General features: G+C 47.1%; 2 protein-coding genes across 3 annotated transcripts in view; one reads left to right on the top strand and one right to left on the bottom strand.

Annotated features, from left to right (window-relative positions):
- The first annotated feature begins 571 nt into the window (after positions 1 to 571).
- Positions 572 to 18,513, top strand: LOC133353045 (neurensin-1-like). 2 transcript variants are annotated; one of them, XM_061569137.1, is made up of 5 exons: positions 572 to 721; positions 1,900 to 2,171; positions 5,336 to 5,465; positions 9,342 to 9,602; positions 16,506 to 18,513. In XM_061569137.1, exons 4-5 carry the CDS (start codon positions 9,369 to 9,371, stop codon positions 16,902 to 16,904), a joined length of 633 nt encoding a protein of 210 aa, XP_061425121.1. In that variant the 5' UTR covers positions 572 to 721; positions 1,900 to 2,171; positions 5,336 to 5,465; positions 9,342 to 9,368; the 3' UTR covers positions 16,905 to 18,513. The 2 variants fall into 2 exon arrangements, with proteins under 2 accessions (XP_061425121.1, XP_061425119.1); XM_061569135.1 differs by lacking the exons at positions 572 to 721; positions 1,900 to 2,171; positions 5,336 to 5,465 and having other exon boundaries at positions 7,879 to 9,602.
- A 1,254-nt stretch (positions 18,514 to 19,767) lies between these two features.
- The window catches only part of LOC133353044 (doublecortin domain-containing protein 2-like), a 62,108-nt gene continuing 59,014 nt past the window's right edge, over positions 19,768 to 22,861 (bottom strand). The window contains 1 exon segment of the mRNA XM_061569134.1: positions 19,768 to 21,479. Within this exon segment, the coding sequence (XP_061425118.1) occupies positions 21,315 to 21,479 (165 nt within the window). The 3' untranslated portion in view covers positions 19,768 to 21,314.

Below are 22,861 nucleotides of genomic sequence, written 5' to 3'. Positions count from 1 at the left end.
CCTCCTGTATACCAGGCGAGGTAGTTAACATCTCGCCACTAAGGTTATGCCGAGCTGTGCAACCAGCGCGCTCATCACGACCTCCAGTGGAATGAGAGTGATTAAGATCCTTGAAAAATGCAATCCCGACACCAGCGCCGGGAATGATCAATCCGCAAAAGCGTGACAAGGTTGCCCACGTGGCGCTCTGTCGAGAGGTCGTCACAGGTCACGTGGCTCTCTCGGTCACTTTGGTCACCTCCACAGCGAGAGAATCCTTAAATTTTAACAAATGCTGGATTCAATAATTCGTTTACATTTCATATCGAGGCCTCATTTCCGGATGTTTCGGATTAGTCTTAAACGTGGGGAGCGCATCTCCAATATTATCTGTGTACCACAAGTCCTTGCTTAACGCGCATTGTTCACGCAACGCGTTTTCGCTATTACGCATTTCTATACTTTCCGCACAACGCGAAGCGCGCACCGTTATAACGCGGTTTCTGAGTGGTCAACGGCAAACTACTTTCTTGAGCTGCGCAGCTGAGCGGAGTGATACAGCACGTTAAATAGTGCAGTGACGCGGCGGCGTACTCTCAGTTGTCCCACCATCTCAATGTGTGTGTGTAGTGCATCGTCTCTCGCCAAACTGTATTGTGGTTTATTTATTCGAAATTGTTTTCGCTTAACGCGTCATCTCTTCACGTGGCAATTTTCAGGAACTCATCTACTGCGTTGAACGGTGAATTACCAATCACTGTGTAGTTTGTGTGCAGGGCTGCAACGAGGAATCATCGGATCGATTGCTCTCGATTGGTATTGATTCTGAAGGCTCGTGATATTTAAGGCACACGAAATGTGCATCTGTTAAGATCAACATTTTTTAATCCTGCAAATTGTATTTTAATGTGACATTTGAGCTAATGGGACGAACACAACAGTGAGTGCAGGCGAGATTGTAAAACACGAGCACAGAAAGTCGAATTCGTAATCGAATCGCGTGCCCAGTGTCGCGACACTTAATATTGTCGCCGAGATGAAAGGCGTTCGACAGAATCAGCGTCTGTATTTATCCAGAAGAAATCCGATGAGCTACGAAGCTCTATTCACCGATGTCCAGTAGACAACACCCATCCCGAGGCGACGGAGCGAGCAAGTGCCCGCTTGGAACATTAACATCCATCGCAGCATCGGCGACTTCTGGAGGCCTTCATGCAGCAGTGGAGTGACCGTGACTGATAATTATCTGGGTTCAAATCGAAGCGACAGTGGGGGTGGCGGGAGAGAGCCGAGGGGGTGTGTGTAGGAGGGGAGCATTTTTCACATATTTGAACGTTTTAACACCCGTTTGATTGCCAGAAATGTTCAAGCCTTTTGCTTGAGACTGGCAAGAATGTCCCGATAGACATACCTGTTGACACTGGTGAGACAAGGCCATGAAGAAAGCTGTCTCTGGTGTAGGCCAATCAGTTTCAAAGACAATGCGTGTATTATTAGAGCATGTTGAAAAATAAGAATAGGTTTAACCCTTTCTGGCAATACAATAGGTGCTAAGATGTTCAAACACCGAAAGGAAACCCTTTTTGCAAGGAATCATGTCTTCATGAACCGCACGTACTTGTGGTGAACATGCAAACAAACATGTTCTGATAATATATTGTCTTTGAAACTGATTGGCCTCCAGCAAAGACATGTTTTGTTTGCCACAAGTACGTGTGGCTAATGCAGACTTTATGCTTATCTTTTGCAGACAGGGTGAAGCCTATTATTTTTGTCACAATTATTTTTTAACATGACAAAAATGTCCCATATAACAATTCCGGATCTCAGCCACGGACAGCCCCATCTGAAATTAATCCCCTATTATTATGATGATGATGATGATTCTAAAGGTGGCCGTGTGCGGTGTGGCGGCTGCAGGAGAGGGGGTAGGGGAGGGGGCGGTGAATCGTCCCACAAGCCACGGAGGAGGCCGCTGCTGCTGCCGCTGCTCCTGTCACGCTGCTGGAGGCGGGCTCTGTGCATGCGCAATGTGCGCCGTCTCCTCCGCGCTTTATAAACTCCCCGCTCCCTCGGCTGTCCCGCCACAGCTCGGCGGCTGCTCATCCTGCTGCTCCTGCTTGCTGCTGTAGCAGTAGCGTCTGCGATGTCCCAGCGCCAGAGCTCTCAGGCATAGCCCGTGCACGAGACCGGTGAGCGAGTGTCCGTGCGTGTTGCCGTTGTAGTCGTCCGTCACGTCGTGTTGTTCGGTAGAGATGACACGCGTACCCACCCCCAACCCCCCATACGGGACGCAGTGCCGGATTGTTAATCAGTTGCATGCGTTATCGGTGTACACATTGCAATTGTTGATAGCCTTAAACGTATTTTTCTTCTAGGCATACCTCCAAAGGTACGTATCTCTTTAGACCGGTACGACAATCATCACGGATCAATTACGCAGAGCATGACACGTTTATGTGTGTGTGCAATCATTAAAATGTGTTACGCGGAAATATATGCACGTGTATACTGTGCAGAGGACACTGCGGTCACGGAATTACGAGAACAGTCGAGGCAACGTCGTGTTAACCCGAATGCGCCCCATATCCTCGGCAGAACGAAAGATATAAGCAAGCGTCGGCCCGGTGAACAGCGCGCGTGTGCTGTGAGTTGAAGCTAGGAGGCGAGCAAGGACATGGCAGTGCAGGGCCATTGATTCTTGAGTCGATGTCTCGGGAGCTTTGAGTGTTGCCCTCTCCGATGCGGAATTTCTCCCCAGCACTCCGGCTCGTCTGCAAGTTCCAGATACTTCGTGAATGGAATTGGCCTGGGGTCTTGAGGTCCCGCCGAGGCTTCCGCGGATACATGCAAGTCTTCGGCGCGTGTCAATATTGACGCACGACCTTGAAACAGATTACGTTGTATATGGCACCAAACGTGCCGTGTGAGCGAACATTCATTAGTGCACGATTTTTCAGGACACACGTTATTTCTAGGTTGAATCGTGCGATTGATGTATCGGCTTATGTATCCCATACTGAAATTCTGTTATCGTGGACATCACCGCAATATTATACCCACTATAATGCTGTTCACAACGCTGTCATCCGTAAGCCTTTGAATTTAGATTCGCTCACACTTATGTGTGTACGTACGAGAGTGGAATATAATTGCATGCACGTAGTGGCTGGTGTTTGCCATTCAATCAACGTGTAACCCCTGCCGTGGGTGGATCGTGGCTATTAAATCTTGATAGTGTAGTTGGACATTAACCCGACAGCAGGCGAGGCAACCTGATGGATGCTCGGCAGGCAACGATGATGGCTCGGTAATAGCTCAGCAAAAACAGAACACGTTTTCGATCGACAAAGGAGATGCGGATTTGTGATTCCATCGCAACTGCGCAGCCTTCCCTTACATGAGTTAGTCGCCGTGTGAATTTAAAGAAACAAAAAATTCTAATAGCGAAATCGCTATTAGCTCTTTTCTTTTTTTCAGAAGCGACCTGGCCGCAAATGATAGTTGAACGAAGTGGCTTATCGTCACGTGGAAATGTATAGCAGCCAAATACTCGAAACGCGCGGTGCTGATTCTAAATGTGGATGGAAAAACAAGAGGGCCCGGAGATAAATCCACGCGTCCACCGGGAGGGAGACAGACAGAGACATTCAAACTCCAAATATACAGCAACAGGCGTCAGAGTGGGAATCGCACCCACGACCTCCTGCATAACAGGCGAGGGAGATAACATCTCGCCACTGCGGCGCCCCTTAATTTAATGTGCCCAGAACTTGCACGGGCAATTTTTATGAGATGTGAACCACAGAATCTCATATTGAACTTGAAAATAACGGTAACTTTTTTTAATATACTGAATATATAACTACAACACAATACGTGCTGTGATATAGACAGCACTGCATTCAAGGACTCAAGTCAGGAACGGGCTCATCAGGGCAAACAATTACTCGTGATAAACGATATTGACACGAATTGCTTCTGCAGCAGTCTACAGCTGCTGCTGGTGGTGTAGCAGCAACCACGTACGGCTTTCTGTGATTACGAGAAGGATGCTTCTGTACCGTTCAGCCGCTCTGGGCTGAAACCTCCACTCAAGGTCGTAACAAGGTCAATATATACCGAGCTGTTGTCCAGCTCGGTATATATTTAAAGACAGTAAGGTACTGGGGTACAAGGGACGAGCAGGAAACGTGACGATCGCAGCAGCGTTGGGGGAGTGGTGGTGCAGTGGTTAGTGCACTGCGCTATGAAACCCGCAAGCTGAGTTCGATTCTTGACCACGGCTTTATGGGTCGCGATTGATATCCGAACGAGCCCCGGGCACCAAACTTCAACCCACCCTGGCCAGCGTGTTATGTCCTAGACAATACCCCACGACCGACACGGCATTCCGCGAGCTCTCCATCCAGCAGTGGATTGACAAAGGGCTATGCAGTACACGATTAGCAGGGGAAGTCCTGCTGGAGTGAAGCTTGATCGATTTGGGGTTTTGGATCAAAGTGAGGGTTGAGTTGACAGTGGCGGCGTTACGAGATGAACGAACGATTGTGTAAAATGTCCCCATGTGCAGGCGCAACGTGTGGCCCTTGAGGCCGGTCCAGCGAGGGTAAAGAGGCCGCAGCTGACCCCTGCCTCCCCCCCAACACCATCACATCGCCACGACACGGCGCTGAGCTGCAATTGAATTTGCCACGTCCTGCACGCCGCGCTCAACGTTGTATATTGACCAGTGGCGTCGTGACAATATTATTATCATCATCAGCTCAGGGAGTGCGGCAATCGGCTCAGGTGCCTCCCCCGCCCTTTCTCCAAATATTTGATTTGCCTAAATTGTTGCGGAAGCCAAACGATTACTGCTCTATTGACTTAAAACAATGAAACGCGGACCGTAAAGGAAAGCATTTTCATTAAACAATATATATTATTTGGAACCGCGTTTTAAATTAGTGTTTTATTCTTTTGACACTGTTGTTGAAACCAATTCTCACGGTGCTTGTCAAGGGGGGCCCAACCCGGGTGGGGGTGCAAGCCACCTCCTGCCTGCCCCACGCGATCTACGCAACTGCTATCGACGACGAAACTGCTCTCTCTCGTGAATCAGTCTACCCTCAGTCCCGTCTCGCGTCGACTGCGTCATCACCTGATGCCCCTCGCCCACGTGCGCGCAGGCCACGCCAGAAATGAGCTTGCCGCTTCCCCCTCGCCCCATGAGTGATCGCGCCACATCTCTCTCTCATTCAGACGCTGCTGTTGCTGCTGCGATTTTAACTCTCTCCTCCCCCCCTCTCGAGGTGACATTACGCATCAGTAGCAGACCCCCCCTCCGCCCACCCCCACTGTGCCCCCTATTCAGAGGCAGGTCGTCTCAGCCTGGCTGTGGAGGCGCTGATGGTACCACAAGCCACGGCGGGGTTTTTGTTCTCTCCCGGGCCAGACGCAGCAGCAGCAGCAGCGGTTTGACAACTGGCCCCGAGGGTGCCCCGGTAATGGAGTTTCCCATCGGGGGTGTGGACGTTGTAGCCCCCGTAGTCGCTGCCGCTCACGTTCGTAAGGGGCCATCCATTGAGTACGTACGCATGGAGGGGGGAGGGGAGGGGTTAACCTAAATGCGTATGCTTGCGTATGGGGGGTCTACTGACAATGTATGTACGCATAGGAAACCGGGGGGGCGGGGTGAAGCCTCGATAATAATTTATCTACATTGGCCTTCAAATGAGTTAGATTTTTCGATTTAAAGCTTTCGTGACTGCAGGGGTTCATCTTCTTGGTTCTTTCGGTAAAGTCACGTAGAAGGGAAATAATAAATTAATAAAAATAAAACATAATAAAATACAATTCTCAGGACGTTTCGGCCACAACGCAAGCAGTTTATTCAGACGCTGTCTTTCCGACATACATGTTCTTCACCTGAGGACGGCTGCTTGCGTTGTGGCCGAAACGTCGTGAGAATTGTATTTTTTATGCTTTATTTTTATTATTTTATAAATTCCCTTCTATGTGACTTTACCGAAAGAACCAAGAAGATGAGTTAAATAGTCCGGTTGCTTAAACACGTTAATATTATTAATCCTTGATCGTTTCTGCGTGGATTAAATATCGGCCGTTCTATAGCATTCAGGAGGGGGGTGCGTACAGGGAGGGGTCAGGTTTTGACAGATGTGTGCATACCGACTCAATGGATGGTCCCTAAGCCCCGTTCGCCAACAGCGTTCCAGACTCGCAGCGACTGCTCGAGACGGTGCACCGCTCACGGCCGTCCTGCTCGTCACCCTGCGGCTGACGGCAGCCCGCTCACGCGAACACCACTCGCATCAGACTCACTTCGTCCTCGGACACATCTTGCCTTTGGCCACACCGCGCGGAATGCGCCGGGTCTCGTGAGAAGATCTCGCAAGCACGGCGAGTTCGAGCCTGGCTAACGCCTTGATGATGGGTGACCGTCCCTACACACCAGGCTTGTTTGGACGCCTTGGATCGAGTCGTGAACGCGAACGGCGGCAGAGGGCAGTGGAGCAACATCCATTGTTGTACTGTACCGCTCCGCGCCCGCGATTATGCCATCAACTGACCGATGTGGTCAATGTGGTCAGATAAACCCAACCGGCACTGCCAATCAACTGTATCGAATCAGCTCACATCATTACACATACGTATGGTATAGTCGACCTCTTTAATCGCAAGACGTGTCTTTTAAATGTGGCACGGACGCGCGAGCGAGGCTTCAACTGCACCGGAATGGTGAGTGCTGTCATCGAGCGGTGTCCCCACTGGTGTCAGCTGTTCGGCGTACAAACCATTTTAAAACGTCCCATGGTTGAATTTCCCCGTGCAAAAATTGATTATCGTTAAATATATGCGCTCTTCGACTAATTAACGCTTCATAAGGTCGTAAATCAATTAGATTTTTTTTGTCAGAATACATTAAAGGTAAATCTTATTTTAGGGGATTCGTGAAACAGAAAATGATTTGCCAATTGCTCGTGGTGCCATAACGCGCCTCCCATTAGCACGTTTGGCTCAATGCGGTGTGAAAGAAGCTCATACGTACATCGTGCTTGTGACGATTCTTCATAGAGAAAAATGCATCGAGTAAATCGTTGCATTGGAAACAAAGCCAAACCCACTGTCCCACACGCCTAATTAATTCCCGAATAGTATTCCGCAGCGGTGCAAATGATCGCCTGATGTTAATCATAAACATTTACTCTCGACGTGTCAATTGGAGATATCTGCGGTTGATGAATGGGCATCGCATTGCCCAGGGATTCGTGCACGGGGACACGTTGTTCCTTGCAGTACTGTACCACGCATCCCACAACATGACCATGGGTCTTTGTCATTGTCCGCCCTCCATCCGATATTCCCGAAGGGAAGATAGAATGGGGAGCCCTGCACCAGGCAAAGTGTCCATGAATGGATGTGCCATTAGAAGAGATTTCCAGCCATTCATGTGCAGCAAGAAATGTTCAAATTGCGAAAAAGAAATTGGATGAATGGATGTACCTTTACGCACAATGGACCATTAAAGTGCCTTTAAAAAAATCGTCAAAAAGCATATTCGGTTCGCCTGTAGTGCAGCGCTTTCACGCTCTCTCATTTGAATTATTTTCGTCAACACGTTGTTAGTTTCTAAGTATCGGGGTAGCACCGTCGTATAATTCGTTTCACGTGGATCTGTGTGACGTCCTGGTACAGCACCAGAACGTGGATAATTAAGCCGTCTGCAATATTTACTCATATTTTGACCTGAGAACGCACACTTGCAAGGATTCTGTGCCGTGAGTTCAGAACTTTGCCAATGTACTCTCCGGCCAGATATGCACATATTGTCCTGATCAAATGGCACAGAGGCTGCATGCCAGAGTTTCTCGATGGCGGTTGACATTAATTTGTGTTGCGTACTGCAGGATGTTTGTTCCCTGGGTTCTTATCCCATCCTACAAGGCTTGTGTGTCCTCTATGTGTTTTGTACGACAGTCACGCTCGACCCAAGGTAATTCTGAATCCGATTTGTACAAACCTGGCATACATTTGCTTTGCCGTATCCAATTTGGCTGGCCTAACCTTTTAAAATATAGCCGTTGTAACAAATGACTGAGTGTGCGTACACTCGCAGATAGATATTGACCTAACGTGGGATTACATTTTGGCCAGGAAAATCGTAATAAATAAAATACACATACCACCGCGTAGTTTTAGTATACAAACAAACAAAACATCAGCATGTATCAATACAATTGTTTTTTAATGAGATTTTAAAGGCGATAATTAGCCTCCTGGGAGACACAGGGAGATGCTGTGATGTTTTTTTCCGAATCAACTCGCTATTTTTATTTTACCAGCTAAGGCTCACCGAGCTATATTGTTTTTTCAGCGACCTGGCCACAAATGATAGCTAGTTCAACGAAGTGGCTTATCATGTGGAAATCTCTTATAGTCAAGTACTCCAAATGCATTTTTCTAAATGTAGAGGGAAACCCGCAGGACCCAGAGAACAATCCACACGACCACGGGGAGAACATGCAACCCGAAATATACAGGCGTCAGGTACGGGATCGAACCCACCACCTCCTGTATAGCAGGCGAGGTAGTTAACATCTCGCCACCGTGGCGCCCCAATTAACAAGTGCATCAACTTAACTCATCAAAACGAATATCCTAAGTTAGTGTGAACATGATGAACACATTCTTCTGCATATGTCATGTACAATATTTATCTGCTCAATATCAACATGCATAATGTGTTTTGGTTAATAAAAACATAAATGGCTTTCGGAAAATAAAAGATAATGTGCTATATCATTCACTAATGAATTATATAATACGGAAGATTGTGAGGTCAACAATGTATTGCCTAAGCAGGACAGGTATTTGGTGGATGCCGTAAAGCAGATGTATTGAAAGCTGGACTGTAAGCAACTAGAAAACAAACGTTTGGCCTTGGGTATATGTACATGCAGAACATTTAAGCAATTTTTGAAAGCAAGATACCACAAGTAACTTTGCATTTCTCGATGGGATACTGCAAAAGAGCATGGTAAAAATCATCTGGAAGAGGAACTGCATACACTATGGACGTGTGCAGGATTGAGTAACGGGGCTGATTACTGTGACAGAAATGTAAGTGAGTACGCACATCTTGGTGAACAGGGGCCAAGAGCTGGAGCCAGACCGACGCGATATCGCGAGTCGCCTTGTGGTCTCATTGGCGGAGTGCTCACCGTGCAAAATGCGCGGCAGGGAAGTTTGTGGTGGCATCGGCGATGTTTGCCAATCGATGACCTCCACTTGACCTCGGCTTCCGAGAAATATCTTGCATTGGTGCCGTAACCATAACCGCATTTTGTTTTTGTCGCCAGCCATCGTCCGTCTGCCAGACCACAGAGATGGCCATGGCGTGCCCCGAGTGTTCCTTCTGCAGTCACAAGGAGGCGGTGCACAGCCGTCAGTACGGCGTGCGCTCCTACCTGCACTACTTCTACCGCGGCGGACGATGCGGCGCCGAGTCGGAGGGGGGTGCCTGCGGAAACCCGAGACTCGAGACGGCGCGGGCGGCCGATGACCAATGCTCTGACGAGCTGGAGAAGGAAAATCGCCTGTGCGCATCCAGCATGTACAATGTAAGGGGATCCTGTCGCGTTCGCTGCAGTTTTCACCGCTCACGTGGTATGCCTGTGTGCCAAGCTGTTTGATGCAACCCAAGGAACGTAATTTAATGTTCGTATAAAGGTTCCACAAATTATTCCATTACCAGCGGTGGAAATGGGCATGAAAGCCCCGGAACGCACGCTGTGATGGGAGTGAAAATTTGAACCCGATTGACTGCCTTCTGGAATGAATCAATGATATGTTTTTACTCACAGGTAGACGCTTAGGCTAATAGAGAGACCCGCAGACACGTACAGAATCCCACAGGCATGCTCAGAAACCAACATACACACACAAAGACCTACAGACACACAGACACGCAGATAGACCCACAGGCACACAGATAAACCAACAGACGCGCACAAAGACCCACAGACACACACAGAGACCCGCAGCCACCCGCAGCCACACACAGACACACACAGAGACCCACATACACACACAGAGACCCACAGACACAGAGACCCGCAGCCACACACAGAGACCCACAGACACACACAGAGACCCACAGACACACACAGAGACCCACAGACACATACAGAGACCCACAGACACACACAGAAACCCACAGACACATACAGAGACCCACAGACACACAGAGACATCCACAGACACACACAGAGACCCACAGACACACACACAGACCCGCAGCCACACACAGAGACCCACAGACACACACAGAGACCCACAGACTCACACACAGACCGACAGACACACACAGAGACCCACAGACACACACATAGACCCACAGACACACACAAGAGACCCACAGACACACACAGAGACCCACAGACATATACAGAGACCCACAGACACACACAGAGACACCCACAGATACACATAGAGAGCCACAGACACCCACACAGACCCACAAACACACGCAGAGACCCACACACAGAGCGAAGCTCCTCCCCCTCCTTCTCCTCAGATCTATTGGAGGTGGGGGGAATCATTTAAGACTTCCCCCAGTAATTTCTTCCCATTTCCAGCCATGTGCATTACACACACATCAAAGCAGACTCGTTTATTTTGGAGTGGACTTTTTGTGGACGCACAAATAGGCCAAACACAGAGCAGGCACTGCCAGGCATTCTTTGTTGCCACTTGTGCAATTGTGTCACCATGATTGCTTGTGTGAATACATGTCCGAGTATGGTAACAGGTGGAACGCGTGGCGGCACCAGATGGCACGAAAACCAATATCCGCCAGTTTCTAAAACCATTCATGGCCTTCGTATAGAGTACTAAATATGAACGTGCTGCCTCGTTGATTCCCTTAAGTAGCCAAAGATCATAAACCATCATCACACGAACTCTGGTCATCCTCGCAGGGGATTTTGGCTGGCCATCGAACAAAGACGGTCACTGCATCGCGCGTGCTTCTGCGACCGTCTGGAACGGATTTCTCATATTATCAGGAGCGTAATTTACGTAACTAGCGTAATAACTGGCGTAACCAGCATGGGGGCAGGAGGTGCCTTGCCTCCCCCCACCTCCCCGTAGCCAAAGCAACGAGTTGGGGCCTCCTTGACAACCACCGTGAGATGTTTTCAACAACAGTGTAAAAGAAGACGGAGCCGCCCCTACAGCGTTAAATGCTCGAGACCGTGAGCGTAACGACGATGTGATTAGGCAAGAGGAGGCCGCGATACACAACAGCCTCCAGGGTGCAAGCGTGCCAGACAAATCAAATATTGGGGCCCCAACTGACCGATTGCCGCACGCCCTGAGCTGATTATGGCGTCCTTACGCCACTCGATATTAGATCTAACATTTATTTCAGGGCTTTAGTTTGTTGTCCTTCCCCCGCACCTCCGATGAGCACGAGCACGGTTGGTTTCGCACGGTGCGTAAGAAGTCCAACATAAAGATAAAAAAGATCCCCCGTATAGCCTTAACAGACTGTAGGGGCAAGTGCTGTTAGCGAGCACCTATAAAGGCCAGCACGGCATACGAGAGGGTGGGTGGCCAACACCACGCCCGGCCGCCTTTGTCTCCCTAGCGGAAATGTTTACATATCGCACCAGGTACTCATTTGAGGCTGAGTCGACCTAGGGGAGGCCCCAAACCGGTTCAGATAATCGTCACTGGTGTTTGCCTTGAGTGGAAATCGAACCCGGGTCGTCAGGTTCGTAGTGCAGCACGCTAACCGCTACACTACCGCTCCCCACACATCCACACAGACACACTAACACACATACATACACACATACATACACACATACATACAGCTGCCTCCTTGGACTGGTTGAACGAACTTAGCGTTCGACTGCCAGGCGACGATTCACAACCTCTTGCTTTTCCCTCCGGCCGTACGAATGATGGAGACTGCTCCTAAATATCTGCAAATGCGATGTCAGAAAAAAATGTAATCCGAACCGTATCCCGAGTACTGTATATAAATGTGCATACTCAAATCCCCCAGGGTACACTCAGATAAAGCACTGGTCATTCACGTGCAATCCTCAGGGCTGTTGTGATATTTTTAACATGTGATGTGTACAAATAAGAGCTCAATCGATGGGCAATATGATAACGCTTTAATAGCACCACTAAAAGCTTGTGCCTGTGTGAATTATGCACAATGAGCGCTGATTCCCCGAGCGCTGCGTTAAATCTATCTTAATTGCTTATCGATGTGTTGACCCTGGGCCGTGCACGCGATACCGTCCTAATGTTATTTTTAGACTTTTTTTTATTTTACAACTTCATTAGCCTCGCAGCGCCGGCTGACTCCGCCGTGCCGCCCTTTCATCAGTCGACCACTGAACGGGGGACAGGGAGGGGGGCTCTGGGGGGGGGGGGCTACGGCCCAGGGAGCCCCTCCCCCCGCCGTTTGGGCCGTCGGGATGATCTTGACAAGGCCGAGATAGTAACCAAGCCCCACGACCTGCCCAAGCGGCAAACACCCACACGAAATGATAAACTAAACTTGTGTTGTTTTTAACTACCAGTTAAGGCCCGCTGAGCACTTATGGAGTAATTTTCATAGGCGATCTGGCTATCACAAATGATGGCTCCACAAAGTGGCTTCTCACGTGGCATTGTACAGCAGCCACATACTCTAAACGCGTGAAGTTGATTCTAAATGTGGAGGCGAACAAAACCAGAGGACCCGGAGAAAAATGCACGCGACAATGGGGAGAGAGACACGCAGACTCCAAATATACAGCAGGCGTCAGGGTCGCGATAGAATCCACGACGTCCTGTACACCAGGCGAGGGTGTTTTTTTTCGCATCCGTGGCGCCCATAGCCGAGGCTGTTAACGGCAAAAAGGTCAAACCTAAAAATAGACATCATCAGTCACGAAACATTGAAGAAGAAAAAGAAATGTTCTTAATTAATGACATACTCTCCCCCTCCCTACGGCCCATTGCCTTCCTTCGGTTGCAAATCAATGCCGCGCCCTGGGCATCCATCAGTGAGTAGGTCAGCGCCGTGGTGCCAAGTCAAACAACGACGGCGATGACTCCGTCCCTCTTCCCACGTGCATCGCTGCAGAAACCGCCATACACGCAGCTCACATAGCACACACACACTACATATATCTCTCTCTCGATACACATTACCGTAGATTGATTTTATTTCATACAAACGACCAAACCGTTATCAATCTACATTACAGTCAACACCACGTTCTAAACAAAGTAAGGGTCTCATCCATCATTTGAGTTAAACGCTACTCAGACACAAGAAACAGCCAAACAGCAGCATCCTACAGAAAGCATGCAGCTATTCATTTGGCTACAATACGGAGGCGTCGATGTCAGTGAAAGCTTTAGAGAAGACAACAACATCTTCCCATAATCACGTCAAACTGCTCTTACCCGTCTCTTTATTTCACGTTGGGGGAGCAGGGTTGGGGCTGCCTTCAATGCCTCTCGTGGCTCCGCTCATTCTGCCCGCGTGTTTTGTAAGTTTCGTACATTCATCTCCAATTGTTCAGCGAACTTTGTTTGAACATTGACTTTCGTTTATTCTCACATTCACCCTGAGCTCAACGTTGCACCCTTCCCAGTTGCGTTGGCCGAACATTACCTTCCGTTCAGAATCGGATTACAAAGTCTTGATTTAGACTGCAAGATGAGGAAATCAGTGGCGGATCAGCAAGCGACAACAACAACCAATGTAAACATCACGAACAAGACTAACGATGGGAGCACACAAATATTATCATTGGACGTTTTTGTCCTCAGCACATCTGCTGTGACTAATGTTTCCCCCGTTATTATTCACATCTTTATTTCCCCAATCCTCTTAGGTCATAGTGAGTTTAAAATACTGTACTGCGATCCGTATTTTTAAAACAGTTGGACTAACAATTGCTCATTATGAATTAAATTGAGCTCTCCGTAATGATTTGGATAATGGGATACAGCAAGATTAGGGGGCGTCCATAAATGACGTCACGCACCTGGAGGGGGGTCAGACATTTGTGACGATGTGTGACGAGGGGGGGGGGTTGAGAAATATGACATCAAAATGCGCCACTTTAAATAAATATAAACAACACGTTCTACTTAATTAAATCGACGTTTTAATCAATGTTTTCTCCTACAACATCAGAGTACAGCGCAACATTAAATGCGCACTACAATGATAATAGTTTAAAGCGATTTAAAGCATGTTGTATTTGGGGAGGGCAGAGCTTTGTGACGTCATATTTGAGAGGGGTCTGATTTTTTGTGACGAAGGGGGGAGGGGATCAAAAATCGTCAATAATCGCGTGACGTCATTTATGGACGGCCCCTTAATCGTTCGGGTTCGTCGATGCTTGTCGTTATTATTATTATAAGATCACGGTCCTAAGTGCCTGTAATGGAAGTTATGGGCAGCATAGGCCAGACAGTTGCACTCTAGATAATGGTGCTACTGCTCCTGTTGTTGGCAGCACGCTTGGCTCCTTACAACATCCATACACGTACAGCCTGGAGCATCCCGCCGCTGGGCAAAATCCTCCCCCATTCTGCTCCATCCCTTCCTGTCCGAGCTGCCCGTGTCCATTCGTGGCCTCTGAACTCTGCGGCGCTGTCTTGCTGCTGCTGCTGCCGCTCTTGTCTCTCATCTCTCGTCAGCTGTTCTCATGATATGCATGCTGCTGACCATTGCCACTGGATATTCTATTGATTTAGCAACAGCATTGTCGGTGATGCTTGTGATTTACATTTGGACAATAGGCTCTACCCGAATGCGTTTTCTTGGGGGAATTGTCTAACCCAATATAACATTACTTATTCTAATCTGCGCCTCTGTGTTAATCACAATTGCTGGGTCCACAGACGAATCTGTGTTGTAAAGAAAAAAAAACTAATCTTTTTTGCAACGTTACAAAATGAATACAATTAAGGCTCGAAATAATCTTTTGTATGAAGCAAAATACTTCTGTGCTTTACATATTTGTAGTGCAGATTAAACTGGATGAAAATATGACATTCTCGGAGGGTAATCGCGGTGGTATATTTTTTCAAATCATGCGTATTGTTCAAATATACATTCAGAGAATTCATATTTTTTTTATTACGTTCATTGTTGTCCAGCGTTCGCCTCACATACTCTGCACTACAATGCATCGTAGTTTTGAATACAAATTATGTAAATGTATTGTATTCGTATTTTAACTATCTTGCTAGTAAATTACGTTGGTTAGTAAATTGACCGTTATACAGTTATTAGTTTTAGTCATAAACCGACTCTGTTGCTGAATTGGCTTTATCTTCAAGTTAACTGCATTATTTTGATAGTCGCATACTTGCTCATGTAAGTGCTATATACTGCACCCTCTCAATTATTGACTTAGAATTTCCTTTGTGATGCTCTTGATGTAACGACACGGTCATATCCTTCATTGCCGAGGGCACCATTAAGAGCCGAGTAGACGGGATAATTAAATGCTGGATATTTTGGTAAAGCCGGGCATTGTGCCAAGATGACTGCACTCCAGCACTGTGGAGGCAAGGGTCGTTGTGGAGTTTTTTGAGACTCTGAATCCCGCAGGGCTGCAAGGTAAGAGAGTCATACAGAAAATGCGTTCGTGGGAACTTCTGCACAGACCTTTGTCCTGTGTCACTTCTGGTTTTTCCCAGGTACTCTGGCTTTCTGTAACATGCAACATTATTTCTTAGAAAAGAAGTGGCGAAACATTTCAATGCAGAACCCTTCGGTGCATTCAAACTGAGCAAGGCTTTCCTGGATTCCATGTATAATATGCAGCAAACACTCCACGCCTCTGTCCAGCAAATAAATTAAATTGGGACACATCAGCTAGCGTGGAAGAGCAGGCCAACATACCCTCAAGAGGAGCTCTGTCTGGTGAAAACCCTTCCATCGTACGTGACATAATGAAACATTGCAGGGATGCACCTGTGCATTAAATTTTAGTCTATGCCTGTTTTCAAAGATAATTAACCTTTACTGGTTTTTTTCATCCCTTCTTTATTATTAGTTGTTACCTGTCCTCAGCATTATATAAAAAAAACTGTATTGGTGTTAATGGCAATGCTTTTTTTAATGTCTTTCTCGAAAACGGCATGCAGGTGATAGCCATTGTTAATGGAGCAAATTACCCTGACTGATTGTAATGCAAGTCCAGCATTGCCCTGTGTTGTGGGTTACAGCTGCGGGCTCTACAGATAACCCGTGGCTTGGGAGCCACATGGGCAGTTTAATGAACAGCAATGCAGATCATTATTTGGTTTTATTCCAGAAGCAAAGACTCTGGTTGTACCGTATTTAGTTAATGGCACTCATTTTCAACGAGGTGAGTAGACGGTTTAGTCACCAAGGTTTTAATAAATATCTCCATGGAAAAAGCCAGCGATTCTTGCCCAGGTCCACGGTGTGATTTGCCAACGCAATGTCTCACCTGGGCCCGCAGGCCGGAGCTGTGACGGGCTGCATCATTCTACTCATCGGGATCGCAGTGGTGTGCACCGGCTACCTCATCCCCCCCAAGATCGAGTCGTTCGGCAAGGGCGACTTCTTCGTGGTGGACAAGCACGCCCTGCGCTTCAACCGCGCGCTGGAGATGTGCAAGCTGTCCGGCGCCATCCTGTTCTGCCTGGGTGGAACCTCCCTCGCCCTCGGCATCGTCCTGTCGGCGTGCTCTGTTCCTCCGCTCGGCGACGACAAAGGCGCTTGGTTCCAGTCCCAGGAGCAAGGGGAAACGAGACACAGCGATGGCAAAGCGCGCGGTGGCTGGGCCCGTGCTGCTGAGAAGCTGCCGGTAGCGCTGTCCAAGGTGCTGAACGTTCAGCCCTCCGTAAAAACGGGTTGAGTGGCACTGGCGTGGCTGTTCTTGGGAGTGTTTAAAAATCGGCTTGTCCGAAAACTTATGAAAAGGGTGTTGACCGAAATGAGACCTCGATCGTTTGGTCGTTTTAACAACAGGGCAATTATAGGTGAGGTGCTAGAATCAAGGCAATACCGTGAATCGGTGTGAAGACTGGATGAACAGTGAAAGGTAGAGTTGTACTGTTGGCTGCCCATGGTGTGACAGGCAGTGAGGCAGTTGTGACTGAATATCTGCGGATTATTTTTGTCGGTAGAATGCAGTTGATTGGGTAGTTATTCACCATTATGTCAAATGATTCCGTGCAGAGATGTACATCTATCTTTTGCAGCAGCATCCTGGATATATTAAATTAATAATCTGTTATTTTGTAGTTGCAGTGATAGGAGACAATACATGATTTTAGAAAACACTGTCGCTCTCGTGGTTTTGGGAAAATGAATCGTTTTAAACAATTGTATCCAATGTTTCAAGTTAACCAGAATAAAGCACATTGGTATTTATATATTTTTCAACGGGGACCTGTAGCAACAAACATTCGTATTATAGACGTGTCAAATAGGTAATTTTTAAACTTGCATATTCAGACCACGATACCAACACAAAATGGCGTAATCTTCAAGCACTCCAAGAGGGTCTTTAAAATATGCCTAACAGCAGTAGCATTATTTGGTGAATATTCCTCCAACATCACAGGGCAACAGTTGGAACAGAAATGTTTATGTTGGGAACAGTTTTTAACGCAACTATACAGCTGCTTAAGCAATGGAATGGCACCAAACTTTCCAGAATATTTATGAAGGAACACATTTTTCGACTGAAGCAGCAATTGTGTAAGTTGTATATGAGCAGTCGTGTTGTACAAATGGCATAACCATTCTAATAGACAGCGGGCCGTGCAGCAGCAGCAGTCTATTTTCAGAAGCCTTGTCTGGCATCAGATTCGCCCGATCTGCTTCAGGCTTTTTCACGCATATTGGGGTTTCGTGATTATGGGGAACCTATGTTTGACCCCACACACAGGGTGTGTCATGGTCTAATCTTGCAACTGCAGGTTGTATATTATTGTCTGGAACCTGGCATATTCATTGTTATTGGTATATGTCCGATTAACTAAACGACATTTTTTATGAGGACTACAATATATCAGGATCACACACAATCTTCACCAAGCCCCACTAGGACTGACGAAGCCTGAAGGATATCGGGGAATATGATGCCAGACAAGGCTTTGATGAATGTTGAACTTCCTTCGCACCGTACATAGCCAGCAGATTGCTGCTGTGAACAGTCTACTGATGTTGCTGTGCATGCTGAATGATGCTGCTGTTGTGCTGCTGCTACATCTTTGCTGCTGCTGCTGCTACTACACAAGCCGCCTGGCCTACAGCAAGCCGTTAGTACAGAGTCGCAATGAATAAGCTTTACGGCTGTACTCACTGGTAACATTCACAGTCCTGTTACATTCCCATTCCTAATTCGCCCACCTTTGTGGTCTACGGAGAATGGATGCAAGGACGGGCGACTTAAGCAACAAATGTTGACGAGTCTCTCACACACACACAGCCATACTCGAATAAAGTTTTCAAATGAATTCTATAATACGGTGTTTTTTTCATCAATTGGTGTCTGGGGTGAGACCATTAACTCTCCCCTCCACTTGAGAAGCCTCTTCCATCAAGGACCCCGGCCTGAATTGTGTACCACGGAGGCGAGATGGAATGTACCTCGCCTGGTAATCAGGAGCTCGTGGGTTCGATCTCGACCCTGACGCCTGCATAATTAAGAGTTTGCTTGTTCTTATCTCCCCGTGGTCGCGTGGATTTTTCTCCGAGTCCTCCGGCTTTTCCCTCCACATTCACAAACATGCGTTTGAGAGTATTTGGCAGCTCTAAATTTCCACATGATGATAAGCCACTTCATTGAGCTATCATTTGTGATAGCCAGGTCGCTTCTGAAAAAGAGCTTTATATGACTCAGTGGGCCTTGCCAATAAAAAAATATATAGCAGAGTAGCATCATTTATAATCGAACCCAGGATCATCAGTGGTGCCTACTGAGTAATGTGAACCTTGCACCACCCGGCCACCTTACTTCCATTCATTTATACCGCCGTGTGACAGTGGAAAGTGCACAGTTGAAAGGTTATGAGGTCATTCAGGGGTAACCCTCTCAGTTGGAGGGTCAATTTAAATACAAGCACAAGATAGCAAACAATATTTTTTATAGCACGAGAGACCTACCTACAACACCTCACACAAGACTATTAAGGAAGAATAAGCATGCATATGCATGGATTCTATAATGATTTCCAACATGTGTTTGCCCTCGGAAGTATTTGTCTTTGTTACTGAATGCGTACTATCTGCTATGACATGGATCCCACACTTCGGATTTCCCGCACCTCCAATTAGCATGGTTGGCTACGTATGGTGCGAAAGAAGTTCAACATACATACATCAGAAATATGGACGTCGACCAAGAAAAAAGAACACAAACTTAAATTCGTGGTTAGAAGCACGGGGAGGTGCACGCTTGGAATTACGTTGAGGCACAGAAAGAGGAGCGCACAGGCTTCAAGGACACGTGCAGGTTACTGACTGCTCAGAAACGTTGGCTTGGGCAGGACGCGCCGTTAAGAGGGCCACCGGTTGCAAAGAACGACGGGACGACAATCATGGGGGCGAGAATGCTGCCCCCAGAGCACACGTGCGCCGTGGCGATGGGAAGCGACGAGAGCGGCTGGTGATGCGCGCAGGTGCCTCGGTTGAATGCTATCATCGCGGGACCCACCGCCGTGGGGGTGGGTGCAGTGTCAGTTTGGCTGGAGGCCTACGGCGAGCGGTGGGTTTGTCATGGCTAAGCAGCGTCACAAGCCTGCCGAGCCGCACGAGATGATGCCTCGCGGTGGCATCGCCCGCGGTCACATGATCGGGCAGCACGTGGGTGTATGAAGTGTGACGTCATCGCCTTGGATTAAAAAAGAAAAGGCTTTTATCTTGAGTGCTGTTGATTTTATTCACTGCTGAATTCTGAGCAACACTTTTAAGCACGTTGGCCTGCTTTCCAAAGGGCAAGTACCCAATAGCGGTACCGCTTTCATACTCAAAATTGTGTTCGTGTTTGGATCGTCTTTCTGAGAGTCGTGGGGAATCAACGCTGCAGACAGGCAGAAGGACAGAGTGAATGCATCGCGTCAACTGTAGTTGAAAAGTGTCGCTGACCAAACACGTTAGTTCACGTTCAACTATCATTGCTCGTTGACATCACCGCTTAAATCATACAATGAGGATGCAGAAACTTTTTAAAAAGTATTTAATCCTCGGAACGTTTTAAAAGCCTTTTTATGTAAATGTGTAGAAGCATTTCATTAGATTCTGACTAACGTTATAAACCGGGGCACACAAAATGAACGCACGCTAGCATCATCACGAAGTTATTCACAGCGAAGTGGGCTACACGTTATTAATTCACAATATCAAGACCGTTTTTTTTATTGTCATTGTTTGCTAAGCCTATGTAAAAATTGTAATTATTCTTACGTGAAAAAAACAAAAAAGCGACAACGTAACAAAAACTTTTGCGGTGGATGCTAGAACCCTTAACTATCGCAGTGTTGTATTATTGAGCTGGTTGCGGTCATCAGTCTGGCCAGCAGCGCTTCAGTGGGTATGGCCGCAAATCACCGTGGGATGGTCATGAATTTGAACCTCACTTTGTGGTGGGCTCGGTGAATAAAATGAGTAACACTTTGTGAAATCTCAACGAACGTTGTACTGTGGATAATCTGGCACCCACCGTCTACATTTGGAATGCACCAGCAATGGTTCAGGGTTTCCAAAAGCGGATGAGCGTGGCTCCAAAGTCGCTTCCTCATCGAGACACTTTGGCTTGGCCTGATCCGGCAGCTGCCATCATCCCAGGTGCCAGGGGTAATCGGACAGCATCACCGAGAAACCAGGTAAAAAAGAATCAGCTAACACACGGTGAGGAAATTTAAACTGAAATTGTTGTTGCCTATTAAAAAAAGAAAGTGATGTTGATCAAAATTGAAAAAATATCGGTGACAAACAATAATTTCATTTGGCTATGAATGGACTCTCGAAGATAGAACTGGCTGACAGACTAGTTAGAAAGATCGATTTATTTTCTTCAATTTATTTTAGGGTAAACATGGCGTGGACTTCATCCAGCAGTAAATTGACAATGGCTGATAATGATGATAATAATGGTTATGATACATGTTATTCTATTACAGGCATTGCAACAAATAGGCTGCAAAAACAACGCAGCGTCAGTTCAGCGCGCGTCACGTCACCGACGAGTGGGCCCCTTCCCAGCGCTCGCAAGCCAACGGCGTTGTTGTGCAGCCCCGGTATTCAGGCTGCCCCTCTATCAGTGAGGGCCGATGGGTTCCCTCGGCAGCTGCAGAGAGCCGGAGCTGTCCGCGTTCTCCTGCTTCCGAGGCCCGTTGCCGTTGACCAGGGCGGCCGTATGTGGCGAGTGATTGACACGCGCGGGCCGGAGAGAAAAAGGTGGGCTCTCCTTGCTGTGAGCCACCTACATACGCAGTGCCACGGAGGGACATCATCATAATCATCATCTTTCATGCGGTTAGGTGGCTCGCCATGGTGACGAGATGTTAACTCCCTCACCTGGTACGCAGGAGGTCGTGGGTTTGATCACGACTCTGAGGCCTGCTATATATTTGGAGTTTTGCGGTGCCTCTCCCCCTATGGTCACGTGGATTTTTCTCCGGGCCCTCCGGTTTTTCCCTTCACATTCATAATCAACATACGTTTATAGTATTTGGATACTATACATTTCCGCGCGATAAGCCACTTTGTTGAGCTTTCGTTTGTGGCCAGATTGCTTCTGAAAAAGAGCTGTATAGCTCAGTGGGCCTTACCTGGTAAAATATAAAAATGTTCAGTGATTTAGTTTGTTTATATGCATGAAGCTGTTTCAGATAATTTTGGATCTCTTTCATATTTTCGGATCATTCACATTTGTGAATCATGTAATGTGTCTTCATGCTGACAAAACTGCCATCGCCAGATACCATGTGACACCACTTCTCGTGGTAAAAGCGCGGTCGCGACACGATGTCCGTGACAACATCCGATGACGTGTTTACCAATCAATACAAACAATAACAAACATTCGGGGCAATCCAAAATTTGTATCTTGACCAGATTCTCAGATTTAGTGAAATAATCCTAAAATCTCGTTGACCTTTGGGCTGACCTAATTTCACGTAAAGCCTCCCAGTTTGACACGCAGGTAGCTTTCGGCGAGCAATATTATTCATCATAAAAGTTTTTTGAGGTTAGATCGCCAATTAGTAAGGTTTGTTACGTAAACAAAACACACCGATTAGTTACTCCATCAGCCCAATGGTGTGTTGGAGAGCAAATCCACAACATTGACAATTTCAGTACAACGTTTCACATCCTAAAAAAAATGCACTGTAAATCAACGTTTTATTCTGCTTGATTTTGCTGGGGGATTTTTTTTATCATATCAAGACATGTTTCACAATTTACCGTGCTGACCCTTTATGTGCCGTGTATTTTTTTGTTCCATCATCCAAATCCTTTGCGCAAGTTGCACGACATTCGAAAACTGGTGGCGCTTGAGTCAGATGTGGGAAAAGTATAGCGGTACAATTGCTATTGCCCCAAGCTATGGTGAATGAAGACAACGTAAATAATGACATTTATCCCATGAAGTAAATGACAGCCACTTGCATTTTCTATTGAAAGTTGAAATTCTTTCAGACCGTACGTAGCCAAAAATGGTAATTGGAGGTGTGGGGGAAGGACAACAAACTAAACGCAAAAATATATTCTACAAAAAATTATTTTCAATCTAGATTTAAAGTGCATAGCTCCAGTGGCTTCCAAATATCGGAAGTAAGAGCTTTCTAGACAGCTGCAGAA

Source organism: Lethenteron reissneri, chromosome 42 (assembly GCF_015708825.2).
Source record: "Lethenteron reissneri isolate LAM-NWPU_2019-01 chromosome 42, ASM1570882v1, whole genome shotgun sequence".
NCBI lineage: Eukaryota > Metazoa > Chordata > Hyperoartia > Petromyzontiformes > Petromyzontidae > Lethenteron > Lethenteron reissneri.
The sequence above is the reverse complement of the archived record's forward strand: the minus strand, read 5'-3'. Positions and strand labels throughout refer to the sequence as shown.

Coding starts and splice junctions, on each gene's coding strand:
- LOC133353045 (XM_061569137.1), top strand. CDS start 9,369: ATGGCCATGGCGTGCCCCGAGTGTTCCTTCTGCAGTCACAAGGAGGCG. Junction 9,603..16,505: donor GCGCATCCAGCATGTACAAT/GTAAGGGGATCC, acceptor CTGGGCCCGCAG/GCCGGAGCTGTGACGGGCTG.